Source organism: Dipodomys merriami, unplaced genomic scaffold (genome assembly GCF_024711535.1).
Source record: "Dipodomys merriami isolate MVZ:Mamm:240054 unplaced genomic scaffold, mDipMer1.0.p SCAF_8, whole genome shotgun sequence".
Taxonomy (NCBI): Eukaryota; Metazoa; Chordata; class Mammalia; order Rodentia; family Heteromyidae; genus Dipodomys; species Dipodomys merriami.
The window spans coordinates 10906416-10922197 of NW_027206401.1; the positions used below are offsets into that span (position 1 = coordinate 10906416).

General features: G+C 47.2%; 1 protein-coding gene across 1 annotated transcript in view; it reads right to left on the bottom strand.

The window, feature by feature from the left end:
* Akap12 (A-kinase anchoring protein 12) overlaps positions 1–15782 on the bottom strand; it is a 71410-nt gene that overhangs the window by 22804 nt on the left and 32824 nt on the right. Inside the window, exon 2 of the mRNA XM_070010595.1 lies at positions 11019–11133. Within this exon, the coding sequence (XP_069866696.1) occupies positions 11019–11133 (115 nt within the window). The remainder of the gene's footprint in view (positions 1–11018; positions 11134–15782) is intronic.

Below are 15782 nucleotides of genomic sequence, written 5' to 3' on the forward strand. Positions count from 1 at the left end.
GGTTCAAAGCCAGCCTGGGCAGGAAAGTCTGTGAAACTCTGATATCCAATTAACCAGCAAAAAGCTAAAGTGGACCTGTGCCGCAAGTGGTAGAGCACTAACCTTGAATAGAAAAAGGTACAGGACAGTGCCTTGGCTCTGAGTTCAAGCCCCAGTACCAACACACACACACACACACACACACACACACACACACACACACACACACACACACACACACACACACACACACACACACACACACACACACTAAATATATTGCTGTATATTGCTGTTCAATTTTGGCCATTAACTACTTCTTAGCTGGGCACTGGTGACTCACATCTGTCATCCTAGCTACTCAAGAGGCTAAGATCCAAGGATCGCGGTTCAAAGCCAGCCCAGGCAAGAAAAGTCCATGAGACTTATCTCCAGTGAACCATCAGAAAACCAGAAGGGGTAGAGCGTTCACCTTGAGCTGAAGAGCTGAGGGGCAGCGCCCAGGCCCAGAGTTCAAGCCCCATGACCAACAAATAAACTTGTTTTTCTTCTTTTTATGACATGGGTGACAATGTAACACATCTGATGTGAGATCTTCAAAGAGACAGCAAAAGATGTGGGGCGAGTGATGGGTCACCAGCACATGGGGGGGAACTCCTTTAAACACGGAAGTAGAGCACCCTCCTTTGATGTTCCTGTGAGGAATGCAGGCCAGTGCGCAGCCGTCAGCGTCTGCAGGGCTTACAGAGCTGAGCCGTGTCAGAGAAGAGGCCAGGAGAGAGGCTCCGTGGACCATGCCCGCCACTTCCCTCTGGATGATTCCATTCTGTTAGCTTTGGTTAAAACAGGATTTTTAGAGGCAGACATCATCGCCCAAAGCAAAAATGATACCAAAATGTTTACCATACCACCAACGGGTGGATGGTGGAAAAGAAACTTTTCCCACCTCTACCGCTTTGCTCCACAAACAGTTGCCAAGTTCTTGCTCCATACTGATTGGGCTAAACAACTTGGGGTACAATCGGCTGTCACCCCCGGCCCCAGGGAACTCAGGCGGAGTGGGAGCCAGGGCCGAGGGTTAGCCCACGGGAGGAGCAGTTGGGGGGGAAGAGGAGGGGATGCGTAGCACACAGCTATAAGTCCAGACCTCGACGGCGGCCGGGGCACAGCTGCCAGTGAGACCAGAAATCCGACACTGAAGGGCGATTTCAAATGACACTTGGAAAACAAATGACTCACTTAAAAAGGCAAAGAGCTGAGTCCAGCGGACATTTATTGAAAGTTACACGGACGGGCAGGGAAGATCAGGAAAAGCAAGTGAAGCTCTCCATACACAGCAAACGCAGACGCTGCCCGAAGGCCAGAGGCTCACAGCTGCCGTCCTTAGCTACCGGGAAGGCTGAGATCAGAGACACCCGTCAAGCCCAGCTTTTGGCTGGTTGACTAGAATTAGGTGTCTCTCAGACTTTTCTACCCCAACTGGCGTTGAACTGTGATTCTCTAGATCTCACTCAGTTTCCTGAGTAGCTAGGATTACAGGCCCGAGCCACTGACTCTCAGCTTATCTTTTTCTATAGTCCACACTGACCTGGCACTCTTGATCTTTCTGTCTCATCTCCTGAGGACTGAGATTACAGGCGTGCACCACCACGCCTTAGGCTTCTCTAGATTATGAATAGCACCTAATAGTATGCAGTTGTTAATGGTTGAGCTACAATGTTTAGGGAATAACGACAAGAAAACATAAAGAGCTGCACTGCAGTTATATGACCCTCTAAAACTGCTCAACTCCCAGGCTACCTGGCTGGCTGAGGGTCGGGTATGGAACGGGGGCACAGAGGCTGGCTGCTCTTAGTCCAGTGATGTGCCCGCAGGACACCGCAGAGCAGGTTCTCCAGCGTTCTGCCTATTTCCAGTTCTCGGGCCTGTGCTGTGAACACAAAGAGAGCTAATTGAATGTTATGGTCCAGATGCACTGGACGTGTTTGCATAGGTATGGCTATTTCAACTCTAAACCCTCAAATAAATCATCTGAAGAACGGGGAACTTTAAAAACACTTTTAGAAAGCGAAGAGCATTAAACAACATTAAAAGCTCAAGAAGCCAAGCGCGGTAGCAAAGACCTCATCATCCCAGCTCGACTCGGGAGGCTAAGCTGGAGGCTCACCAGCTCCCCGCTGGCCTTGTCTGCATAAGGAGAATCTTCTCTAAACAAAACAAAAAAAAAAAAAAAAAAGGAAAAGGAAGCTAGGCACCCTGGCATCTGGAATCCCAGCTTAACCAGGAGGCTGAGATCTGACGGTCAAGGTTCAAACTCAGCCTAGGCAGACAAATCTGTGAGAATACTATCTTTCCAATTATCAGCAAAGAGCAGGAAATGGAAGTGTGACTCAAGAGGTAGAGTGCCAGTTGTGAGCAGAAAAGGCTGAGCAAGCGCAGAAGGCCCTGAGTTCAAGTCTCGGTACATGCAAAGGAAACAAGAAAAAAGTAAAGGAACTAGGAGGGAAGAGGGTGAGAACGAGGGCTCTCGTCTGGAATCTTTAACACCTGAAGGATTCAGGAAAAGAATGAAAAAAGAAGAAAAGCCAATCCTGCCCTCTCCCATCTCCCCTCTCCCCCAGATGAAGGGCTCTGGCTGTCTGGCTTGCAAGACCCTAAGCAGCAGCTGCTGAACTGCTCTCAGAGACAGATTCATAATTCTAGAAGCTTCGGGGAGCCACACACGTGTTTCCCGGTTGACCCAATGTTAGGCTGGATAGCAGCACATCTGGCCAGGCGACCTGACAGAACACTAATGCGTGTGAAACACACTCAATGGAATCCCTTCCAGCCAGGGTCATTTTTAGGGCCAAGATTCTGACAGTCGCCAGGAAAACATAGAATCATTTGTCTCTCAAAACTGAGAATAGGGGCTGGGAAGGTGGTTCCGTGGTAGAGCGCTTGCCTTGCATGCATGAGGCCCTGGTTCGATTCCTCAGCACCACATAAGCAAAAAGAAAAAAGCTGGAAGTGGCGCTGTGGCTCAAGTGGTAGAGCGCTAGCCTTAAGCTGAAGAGCTGAGGGACAGCGCCCAGGCCCAGAGTTCAGGCCTCAGGATTGGGAAGGAAAAAAAAAAAAAAAAAAAAAACAACTATGAGAGGGCAGGCAGGAAGAGCGTCATCTCCAAGCCACGAAGAGGCCTCGGGAGACAGCTCGCCTGCCAGCGTCTGGTGGGTGACCTCCAGCCTTCACACGGTGGGCAGATAAACACGTGCCCTGTGATTTTGTTAGGCAGCCCAAGCCGGCGGTCAGAGCACTGTCTGTGAGGCTCAGCCCGTTCCAAACACTCCGTGAACACGCTAAGACACTGGAGAGCTAACAGCTCATTCGATTAATTGAATCTACCGTGGAGCAAATTCTCACCTCAATAGCTAACGCACACACATTACTGGGGGTCGGGGAGAACAATTTGATTTAAAAAAATCAATCAACAGTACTCAGCAATTTGAAAAAAAACCCACAAAACAATGTACAGTACTCAAGAACAAGCCCTAACTGGTAGGCTGAAAAATTAAATTCTATCCCTAGAAACTACACTGTCAGTATGTATCAAGGTATGCTATTTGTTTTTCCATTTTTCTTTTCTTTGGCTATAGGGCTTTGAACTCATGCTTGCTAGGAAGGAGCTCTAACACTGAGCCATGGTCCTAGCCCTTTTTTGCAATGGTTATTTGGAGACAGGCTTCACTTTTTGCCTGGTATACACGTGACCTCATCCGCCTATGTCATATACCGTATAACAGCTGTGATTAATGGACTGTCCCACAATGCCCAGCTTCCTTCCTTTGACATGGAGTCTAAAGAGTACTTCGCCCTGGCAGGTCTTAAACCACAGTCTCCGACTCCCAAATAGCTAGAAATACAGGCATGGGCCACTGACACCTGGGTTATCCAAGTATTCACTTAGCTAACATAGGGAGGGTATGTTCTAGAATATATCATTGCCAGAACCACTTGGAGGTTCCATTTCTCGTGAAATTCTACCTGTTTCACCCCAAATGCAACTCAGTCCTTCACAAAACATTAAGATTTTCTCTGACAGCTGGGCATGGTGGCTCACACCTGTAATCCTAGCTATTTGGGAGGCTGAGATCAGAAGGATCGTAGTTCCAGGCTAGCCCTGGGAAAAGTCCACAAGACCCCATCTTAACCAATAAAAAACTGGGCATGATCTATCCTGAACAACAGGAACCAGTATACAAGGACACATGCACCTCCATGTTCATTGCAGCACTGTTCACAATAGCCAGGATATGGAAACAACCCAGATGCCCCACCACAGATGAATGGATCCAAACACTGTGGTATTTATACACAATGGAATATTATGCAGCCACTAGAAAGGACAAAATAGGGGATGGTGGAGTGCTTGCCTTGCATGCATGAGGCCCTGGGTTCGACTCATCAGCACCACATAAGCAAAAAGAAAAAAGCCAGAAGTGGTGCTGTGGCTCAAGTGGTACAGCGCTAGCCTTGAGCTGAAGAGCTGAGGGACAGCACCCAGGCCCAGAGTTCAGGCCCCACGACCGGACCCAAAAGAAAAAAAAAAAAAAAGACAAAATAATGGCATGTGCAGGGAAGAAATCATGTTGAGTGAGTTAAGCCAAGAGCAAAGAGACAAACAGCACATGGTCTCCCTGATAAGTGGATGTTAAATCCAAAATGTTAGGTGATATGACAAAATTAACAGGACTTAAGAAACAAAGGACTTCCACTCATCTGGTCGAATCACTACTAAATAACCCCATGCTGCTGATCACATGTATGGTGTATATGTGCACACCAGAAGGAAACCAGGAGGATGACACAGAACTAGAGGGAATCAGGGGAAAACATACACCAACAAGACCATCAGCTGCACTGGACATTGACCAAAACGAACTAAGCAACTCAATGGCAGCGATGGGAGGGAGGGGACAAGTGGGAAAGAGGGAACAGCTGATGCTATGCAAAATGAAAGAAATGTACATATCACCCAATGTGGAAGAAATAACTGTATTGTCAAAGCCCATAGAACTCATAAATGTTTTGGGGTTTTTTTTGTTTCTTTTGGGTCCGGTCGTGGGCCTGAACTCTGGGCCTGGGCGCTGTCCCTCAGCTCTTCAGCTCAAGGCTAGCTTCTACCACTTGAGCCACAGCGCCACTTCTGGCTTTTTTTTTTCTGCTTATGTGTAACTGAGGAATTGAACCCAGGGAGTCAAGCATGCAAGGCAAGCGCTCTACCACTGAGCCACCTTCCCAGACCAGAACTCATAAATGTTATAGACCCTGATAGACAATTTGCCCCATGAAGGTTAGAATGTGTTTGTGACATTAACTAAGCATCACTATCCCACAATACTGTGAAATTTGGGGAATTTATGTAATCAACCACAATAAAGAATTAAGAAAAAAACTGGGCGTGGTGGTATGTCCCTGTCATCCAGGTTACAAGGGAAGCAGAAATAAGATCATGGTCCAAAATGACCGGGGGGGGGGGGGGGGGGGGATATAAAAGCACAAAGCCCTGAGGTTCAACCTTAGTCCCATCAAAGAAAAAAAACAAATTTATGTAGCAAATAAGACAGGTGCCGAGATCTAAATGTCTGTGTCTTCTCCAGATTTCCCTGTTGAAACCCATCCTGGAAGTGAGGTGTTTGGGGGTGACTGGGTCAGGAGGGCAGAGCCCCTCCTGAAAAAGTCAGGGCCCCTTCCAACCTCCACAACTGTGAGAAACAGCCTTCTGCTGTGTAGCAACTCCCCAGGATCAGGTGTTTTGTTGTTCAGCCCAAACGAGCTAGCAGCATGGTGGAGTAACAGAGGGGTGGAAACATTCCTCAGGGACCTCAATCTTGGTGAGACTCGCAGCTACAGTTTAGATACTGACTGTCCCCAGAGGCCGTGGACTTGGAGTAGCAGGGGCCCAGCAGCAAGACTGTGACATCATCACGGCACGGCCCTGAAGGGAAAGGGAAAGGGGGCCCCTGATCTCCATCCTGCTCCTTGTTTGCTTCCTGCCCACGAAGTAGGGTATCTTCCTCAGCCGCATCTGGAGCTCACATCAGCAGGCCACCTACTGATCTAGGACTGGAACGTCTAACACAACGATCCAAAGCAAACCTTCCTCCTTTTTACGTGAACCACATCGGGTATTTTATTACCACAATAGGGAACAAACACACTTATCTCTGCCCCACATTCAAGGACACTGGTCCACACAAGAATGAACCTTGCTGGGAGCGGGAGGAACCTCTCACAATGACGGAGATGCACACACAGTGCCTGGAAGAGCTGCGCAGCCGCAGTGCGCGACACCTGTACTCCACCACCCCCTCTTCTACAGCCCTGGCCTTTCAGAAGCTCGGCAGAGCACAAGCACGCTCGAATAGGCTGCGGTGGCCGGATTCTTTTACAAAGCTGTACCTAGATGACTATGTATACATTGCAGAAGCAAATTTCCTTTCTTAAACACTGCATGCAGTTAAAACTGGCAGGCTGAACTAAAATAATTCTTCAGCTCTTAAAGTAGTTAAAGACTAGATTGACAGGGGGGGAAAAAAACATTAAGAAAAAAAATTTTGGTGCCAATACTAGAGCTCGAACTCAGAGCCCATCCCTGAACTTTTGTGCTCAAGGCTAGTGCTCTATTATCTGAACCATGGCTCCCCTTGCAGCTTTTGGGTAGTTAATTGGAGATCAGAGTCCCATAGACTTGCCTTCCCAGGCTGGCTTCTAATCTTAATACTCAGATCTCAACCTCTTCAGCTAGGATTACAGGTGTGAGCAGCCAAAGCAGTACTTGTTTAACCACAAAAGCATCGTACCTGTAGCAGAGTTCCGCCGATGGCATGAGTGAATTAGACACCTACGCAAGAAATATTTCCATGGGGCAAGGCAATGAATGAAAACCCAGTCCTAGCCACTGCACACCACAGAGCTGACTTCAAGGCCTACTCTGCGAGTTCTCCCTACACTTCAAAACAACACCAGACAGGATACAGCCTAAGAAAACGGCCTGCGGTAAGACTGTAACAAGAAGTACACTTTTATTTGATGGCGTTACTAAGAATTCTTATTTAAACCTCTGGCGGGTCAGGGCTAGATTTTGGGTTTCTCGGCACCCCTGGCATCCAGGCCAGCGGTTGACACCTGTGTGTGGCACCATGAAAGGATCTGGCTTTGTGACAGCCCAAAGCAACAAGGGAGAGAGCTACGAATAAGACCTGTAGGGTTACAGTGTGTGACTGTACCAGAAATGAACTGGACATGAACATTAAAAGGTTGATAATAGAGAATACTGCTGGGTGCCTGCTGCTCACGCCTATAATCCTAGCTACTCAGGAGGCTGAGATCTGAGGATCAAGGTTAGAAGCCAAATAGGGCAGGAAAGTCTGTGAGACTTTGATGTCCACTTATCTGGCCAAAACCTGGAAGCAAAGCTGTGGCTCAAGTGATAGAGCACTAACCTTAGGCCAGAAAGGTAAAGGACAGCATGTAGGCCCTGAATTTAAACTCCAGTACTGGCACAAAAATGGTAACAATTACTACTACTACTACTACTACTACTAATAATAATAATACTGTGAACCCAACTCAAAACTGGTTTCATTTATTCAAGTATTTATAGAGTATGTGCTATGTTCTAGATACTATTCCAATCCCAGAGGATTCAAACAACAAAGCAAAAGCGCCCCTTCCCCCCACCCCACCACTTCAGCTCGCGAGCACCGCTGTCTGGTGATTTAAAGGGGCTGAATGCCAGCAGAGGTAAAGGTTCCCTGGAGGCTAAGGACAAGCACCACAGGTAGACCTTCCTGAAAATATGAACAAGATTCCTATCGCGTCACACATAACACAAAAAGAGTCAAATCCTCAAAACGTGTCTTCTCAGCAGGAAAAGCAGAATCTTTCAGAAAAGCAACTATTTAGGGTGCCCAGCTCCAAACCAGACCCACTCACCATCCAGATAAAGGAGGAAGTATCGCCCTCCCTTCTAGAACAGATGTTCTGTAAGATAACGAGATCCTAGGGTGGCCAACCGGCAGTCCCCTTCTCCCCTGTCACACCCAAAGGTCCCGGAGGATTCAAATTCAATCAAAGCAAACAGTGACAGGAAGAAAAATTAAATTCACCGGATGCTGGCAGCTCATGCCTATCATCCTAGCGACTCAGGAGAGACTGAGATCTGAGGATTGTGGTTCAAATCCAACCTGGGCAGGAAAGTCTGATATGAGACTGTGATCTCCATTTCACCATCAAAAGAAGCTGAAAGTAGAGCTGTGGCTCAAGTGGTAGAGGGCCAACCTTGAACAGGGACATCCAGGCCCCAAGTTCATTCTTCAATACCATAAATAATAATATAATACTATTATAATAATACTATATTAATAATATTATACAAGGTAATAATATAATCATTGCCAAGCTATTAATTAGTACAATATAGAGAAAGGAAAACTAAAATGCACCAGGCTGACAAAGAGATACCCTTTTTTGTTGTTGTTGGTTGTGGGGCCTGAACTCTGGGCCTGGGCACTGTCCCTCAGCTCTTCAGCTCAAGGCTAGCACTCTACCACTTGAGCCACAGCACCACTTCTGGCTTTTTCTGCTTATGTGGTGCTGAGGAATCGAACCCAGGGCTTCATGCATGCAAGGCAAGCACTCTACCACGGAGCCACCTTCCCAGCCCCAGGGATACCTTTCTTGCCCATAGGCTGAGAAGGCACCATCGGAACTCAGGGTCTCTGCGTACCTCTGGCAGTGGCCTCTGTGCCCAAGCCACTTGGAAGACACCCAGCCCTTTCTAGAAGGGCAAGGGGAGGTCTTCTCAGGGTCAGCTACAAGATAGGGCTAGGCACCACCTCGCTGCCTGCACGAATGCGACATTGCTTAGATCCCCTAGGCTATCTGTGGTCAGATTTGGGCAGATGATGGCATGGAGTCATAGGGTGGGACCGAATGGCTCTCTATAAAAGTCAGTGTTTACCCACGTAGCTGAAATGGATGAGCAGTCACAGCTGGGCCAAAGGAAGATGGCCAGCAGCAAAGCTTCAGGAAGTGGGTGGGCCATGGGCCGAAGGAAGGGCCTTGCTGTCAGGATTATGCAGAACACCTGTGCACACCCCCTTCCTCCCCCCCCCCATTGCTCTACTCACCCCTCACAACTGAGCCAGGTAAGAGGCTGGCAGGCCCAGCCCCTGGGCAGCTTATTCCGGGGATCCCACCTGGACCTCTAAATACTTCCTGGACAGTGCTCTGTTCTGGCACCTTCTTACCCCGGTTTAGGATTTCATATTACAGCCTTTCTTAAAAACTGTGCTGGGTGTAGGCCGGTCCTACAATAGTTGGCCTCAGGAGAACATTTGGGCCGAGTCTTGGGGATTTTATAAACAGGCTCATGGCACTGCCATTACTCATTAAAAATGACAATGCAAGCGGAGAGCTGTGGCTCACACCTGCAATCCTAGCTACTCAGGAGGCTGAGATGTGAGAATCCTTAAACAGCCCAAGCAGACAAATCAGAGACGCTTTATCTCCAACCAATCAGAAAAAGGCCAGAAGTGGAGGTATGACTCAAGTGGTAGAATGCCAACCTAGAATGGAAAAGGCTGAGTGAGAGCACGAGGCCCTGAGTTCAAGCCCTAGTACTGGCACCAAACAAAAGACAATGCACAAAAGGCACTGGGATCAAGCCCAAGGCCTCTGTACTTTTAGGCAGCCACAAAGCCCGTCACTGAACTACAGCCCCTGGCACGCTCTTGACCCATGTAAGCCCACCTCCTTCCATCCGCCAGGTTTACTCAGACCCTGGATCTCAAGGGATTGCTAAACCATGAGGTGAAGCTCATGTGAAATTCACTAGGTAATGACCAAGTAGCCTCATCTGTCTTGTCACACATTACTACCTTCACGTCTCCTCTGTCATCTACTTCCTAGAAGCACGCAGCACACTGAAGGCCCAAGGTAAAATTGAAGATGGCCCACTACACGGTTGAACTCAGAAGCGAACGCAGGCAGGAAAGCCCTGGGCTTGGCAACCGGAGTTGGGTCTGTTCCAATGATTCCAGTGAATATTATTGGAAACTCTTGCACTGGGTCAGGCAAATACTCGTCTGCGAGGCTGTGTATATTTCTAACTTTACACGGCGCCTGTGGTGCTGTATGAAGACCAGTCTTCTCACCAACATCAAAGCGGATCCCAGCTGGAAGCAGCACCATGGGGGGACCCCGGAGAAGAGAAACGGGTTCCACGTGTTGGAAGAATGTCACCCGGCAGAGGCCACGCCCCATCTCCCCTTGGGGGTCTCTGTCTCTTAGGCCTTTCACGCATATATGAATCAACTTACTCCCTGCTTTATCATGGATGCTTTTGCTTTTCAGAAGACAAGATTCTGACCCCAAGGTAGGGCTGCTCACCCCAGGAATTAAAAATCAAAGACATATCACTGTCCAACATCACGCCCGCATGCTCTAGGTCCAAAAGCTGCACACAGTAGTATAGGGAAAATGTATGCCTTGCAATGTTCCTTCCAGAAAAATCTGTGCAAGTTTAGTAGGCTTCTCTTTAGAGAGTCTCAGCTGTTACGGGGAGAGCTGGGGAGACAGAGCCAGGACCTCATACATTCTAAGCACATGCTCTACTACTGAACACTTAACTCGGCTTTTCTAGATTCTTCTACGCTCTTCTAGACCTCTTCTAGGCTTTTCTCAATAAAGCAGCCATGAATCACTGTTCCCAAGCAGAGCTCACATCCAATACCAGATAAGCTGTTTAGGGAAGACATTTTTAAACAGTTCCAGAGAGAGAAGCCATAGGTCAAACCTAAGTAGAGGAGCTATCCACATGGCCAGCTTGACACTTGTTCCAGAAACCTTCGATTCAACATCACCCTAAAATTGACAGCATGAGCCTGTCTTTTCTGCTGAAGAAAATCTGTGGACAGTTGGTCTCATGGTCCCTGGAAAGACTTGATCTTCCCCAACCCCTGCATCCTTCCCCAAGCCCGGAATTGACAGTTTACCTTCTGTGACGACCACTTGGTCCTCTTCCTGGCCGTTTGAGACTCCTTGGAGGCTGGGGTCTCCTTGTTCGGCTAAGCCATTGGCGGCGGACAGCTGGCCATTCTTCTGAAGAAGCTGCAGGGCAGAGAAAGTCACGTGAACTCAGCTGCAGACTCCGTACCCAAGTTAGAAGCAATGCACTCACTTCTAGAAAATGAACTACTCGGAAAGGAAGGCTCAGACTGAAGTCTTGAATCAGCAGAAAGATGCAGCTAGCTTTCCAAAGCCATGTGAGGCAATTCATCATCAAGTAGACTGGGCCTAGGATCTGGGTGACTGTGTTCACAACCAATAGGGAAGCCAGTTGGCCAGACAAGTCCTTGAGACTCTCATCTCCAATTAACTACCAAGAAGCCAGAAACAGAGATGCAGCTCAAGTGGTAGAGTACCAGCCGTGAACAAAAAAAGCCAAGCAAAAGTTTGAGACCCTGAGTTCAAACACTAGTACTGGCTAAATAAATAAATAAAAGAATAGAATAATAAAAATACATATTTGTAAACTCACACTTAAGACATGACAAAAGAACTATTAATCTATACAAGGGTAAAATGACCTAAAGAATATTCCATAGCCCAAGACATGCCAGTACAAAGAAACTCTCAAAAGAAGATGTGCATGGAAGCCTGGGCTTAGCATATAGCAGACCTTAGGTTCAATTCCTAGTACAGAAAGAAAAAGGGGCTGGGAAGGTGACTCAGTGGTAGAGTGCTTGCCTAGCATGCATGAAACTGTGGGTTCAATTCATCAGTACCACATACACAGAAAAAGCCAGAAGTGGAGCTGTGGCTCAAATGGTACAGTGCTAGCCTTGAGCAAAAGAAGCTCAGGGACAGTGCCATTCAAGCCCCAGGACTGGCAAAAAAAAAAAAAGAAAGAAAGAGAGAGAGAGAGGAGAGAAAGAGAGAGAGAAAGAAAAGAAAGAAAGAAAGAAAAGAACGAAAGAAAGAAAGAAAGAAAGAAAGAAAGAAAGAAAGAAAGAAAGAAAGAAAGAAAGAAAGAAAGAGAGAAAGAAAGAAAGAAAGAAAGAAAAGAAGGGAAGGAAGGAAGGAAAGAAAGAGGGGAGAGAGGGGGGAGAGGGAGAAGAGGGAGGAGAGAGGGGAGGGGAGAGAAGGAGGGAGGAAGGAAGGGGGAGGGAGGAAGGAAGGAAGGAAGGAAGAAAGGAAGGAAGGATGGAAGGATGGAAGGAAGGAAGGAAGGAAGGAAGGAAGGAAGGAAGGAAGGAAGGAAGGAAGCCCTGTTCTACATCTGCCATCATTCATCGTGCTTACAGGCCAACGCAGGACTTGGCCACACCACAGGTCGGAGTCTGGAAGGCACAGTAGGCTCAGACAGTCCACACAGACGCCGTGGGTTGTACTAAATTGATTTCACCTGGCTGTCCTCGGCTCCCATCAAAGCTGGCCTTCACCCACGCACACTTCCTGCTGAACTAACACCCTCGAAGCGACGCTCACTTCAAAATGCCCATGCTGAGTCCGTTTATTAAATGGAATACTCAGATTACATTGCCACTTAAAGTCTTCTCTTACCCAAAATATGAAAGATGGGAATTTTAAATGAAACCTAAGGAGAAAAGGAGAAGGGGCGGTGTCTCTACAAAGCACCATCAGCAGAAATGTCAGCATATTTTAAGTAAATAGCATTAGTGATGGCCTGGGTTCGAGTTAGATTTGATTCATAGTGTGAAGAGCTAAGGCAGAGAAATAGGACTCACATAGTTTCTGTAAGAAGTATTGGGATACTATACACTCCATGTAATAAACGAGAGTTAATAATTCCCATAGTTCTTTGCAATCAGGTATCTAATCAAGACATCTTTTAGTCAGAGCTAAACTGAGCCTGTGCCTGTAGACACAGACACAAACTTCCCTCTGACTTCAGAACGTTACATTCAATGGCAGAAAGGAGCCTTAAGAACAAAATCAAGGACAGGGGGCAGTGGATCATGCCTGCAATCCTAGCTACTCAGGAGGCTGAAAACTGAGGATCATGGTTCAAAGCCAACCCAGGTAGAAAAGTCCGTGAGACTGTTCTCTTTTTCTGGCGGTCATGGGGTCTGAACTCTGGGCCTGGGCGCTCTCCCTCAGCTCTTCAGCTCAAGGCTAGCGCTCTACCACTTGAGCGAGAGTGCCACATCTGGCTTTTTCTGTTTATGTGGTGCTGAGGAATCAAACCCAGGGACTCATGCATGCAAGGCAAGCATTCTACCACTGAGCCACTTTTCCCAACCCCTTGTGAGACTCTTATCTCCAATTAAACAACAAAAAGTCAGAAATGGACCTATGGTTCTAGTGGTAAAGCATCAGCAACCCAGAGCCCAACTCAGGCTCTAAGCTCAAGTCCCAGGACTGGCACAAACAAAACAAAACAAAGCAAGCCACGCTCAAAAAAATTAAGATGAAGCCAAGTATGAGTGGCTCACATTTGTAATCTTAGCTACTCAGGAGGCTGAGATCTGAGCATCACGGCTGGAAGCCAGTCCAGGGGGATGAGGAGAGGGGAGAACAAGGGGTTAACCAGCAAAAAGCCAAAGTGGCGGTGTGGCTCAAGTGGTAATGTACCAGCCTTGAGCAAAAAAAAGCTAAGAGCCAAAGGTCCTGAATTCAAGCCCCAGTTTCAGCACAAAACAAACAAAAAAACAAAACCCTTAAAATGAACTGCCCTGGGTCCATGACAATGGAGAGGTAACTTATGGACTGGCCCACAGCAGTGAGCAGAAGGGAACTGTGTCCCATTCAGAAAGGCACCGGATGCGTGAGTAACTTCAGCAGCTTTCTGTAACTTTATGACACTGAGTTACTGACAGGGCGTTGTGGGTCTGTTTCACCATGTGCGTAACTTGAGTCCAGCAAGTGCACCCAAGCTGTGACCCTAGGGGTGATGTCTCGGTCAGCATCCAGAGCCCATGACGTCTCCACATTCCACGCAATATTGGAACTCCATTCCTTCTATCAGATCCAGACATTCCGCCATTACTTAGACATTTTCACAAGGTCTCAAGCATTCTTGTTCATGAATAGGATGCTTCTGCCATAAAAAAGCATTTTGTTTTCTTCTCTCCCATTCGCAACCATTAAAATCTTTCATACTACTTTTTTTTTTGGCGGCGGGGGCGGGGGGGGGGGGTGGTCGTGGGACCTAACTCAGAGCTTGAACTCAGGGCCTGAGTGATGTCCCTGAGCTCTTTTGCTTAAGGCTAGCACTCTACCACTTCAAGTCACGGCGCCACTTCTGGTTTTCTGGAGGTTAATTGGAGTCTCAGGGACTTTCCTGCCTGGACTGGCTTTGGACCACAATCCTCAGATCTCAGCCTCCTGAATAGCTGGGATTACAGACAGGCGTGAGCCACCAGCACTCAGCTCATACTATTTTTTTTGTTAAACTTTGGTACTTCTGAGACATAAACAGGTGAACATCACCTCCAATGGAATGTAAATGTATTCCTTTTCAGTCTGTTTTAAAACACAAAAATGGGGAACACAAGTGAGTGTATAAACTCATCTTTTTGTGTGCTAAGGGCACCTCCTTGTTGTTTTGGTGTTCTTGTTGTTAGTTGGTGAAACAGGGTCTCACAAGGCTAACTCACAAGGCTGGCCTGGACCTCAAGACCCTCCCACGTCAGCCCTGGGTACCAGGATTACAGGTATACACCATCATACTAGGTTTCGAGGACAGACTTCTTTTTTGGTTTTAATGGTGTCTGTTATTATAAAGGTAATATTCAGAGGGGTTACAGTTATGTAAGTCAGGAAAAGAGTATATTCTTTTTGGATAATGTCACTCCTTCCCTTCCTTTCTCCCAATTTTTCCTTCCCACAAATTGTACAGTTCATTTTCAACATAGTGTCTAGTGAATACCATTGCTGCATTTGTTCACCCTTTGTCCCTCCGTTTCTGTGCTGGAGACATTTCTTTATCAAAGAATACCTCTCTCTCCTCTTGGATCAGGAGATTCATGACCAGAGAAGAAAGGATGCACACACACAACTCAGCCTTGCAAGAGCCTGAGAGCTGTCAGGTTCACGGCGGGGGGGGGGGGGGGGGGGCGGGGGGCAGTGGAGAGCCAGCTGAGATTTGAGGAATCCAGTTGTCATTTATGATTTCCAAACAAGAAAGAAAGAAAGAAAATTGTTTCTGCTTTTTCACTCTGATGCTTCCTCCCAGAGCTTTATCTAAGTCCCATCCTGGACTTAGTTTTATGGACACATAGATTTCTTTTAAGACAAGAATGAGACTTGAAAAACATACTCCTCACACTTCAAGATGGTGAACAGCAGAAACCCAATCTTCCCACTGGGTTTGTGCTTCAAAAAGTCTAAACGCCTCCTCTGAACAAATCAAAACCCTAAATGTTCTCAAGCTTATATCCTCTGGGTAGGTCAGCCAGAGTTTATTCCGTGAAGTATTACCACATTACAGCCAAGCAAGCATGAAAAAGTATCTCAAATGCTTCCACCAACAGTGTTTTTCTCTTCTTTCTGGAAGAGAATATCCAAAATGGTAGCCGTCATCCCAGGGAAAGCTCCAGATTTTTCTGCTCTCCTTCCTCCTCTCAGAACTGTCTCCAGCTCACTTTGTGCCTCCACACAGAGTAAGCACTGGAAATACCAAGCTCTTTAGTCAATTTCTGGAACAATGTAAAAAAGCACAGGCCGCTATTGGGACATTGGGAGTAGAGGAGCAGAGACTACTTAAATAACTATTATCACTACTCCACAGATGC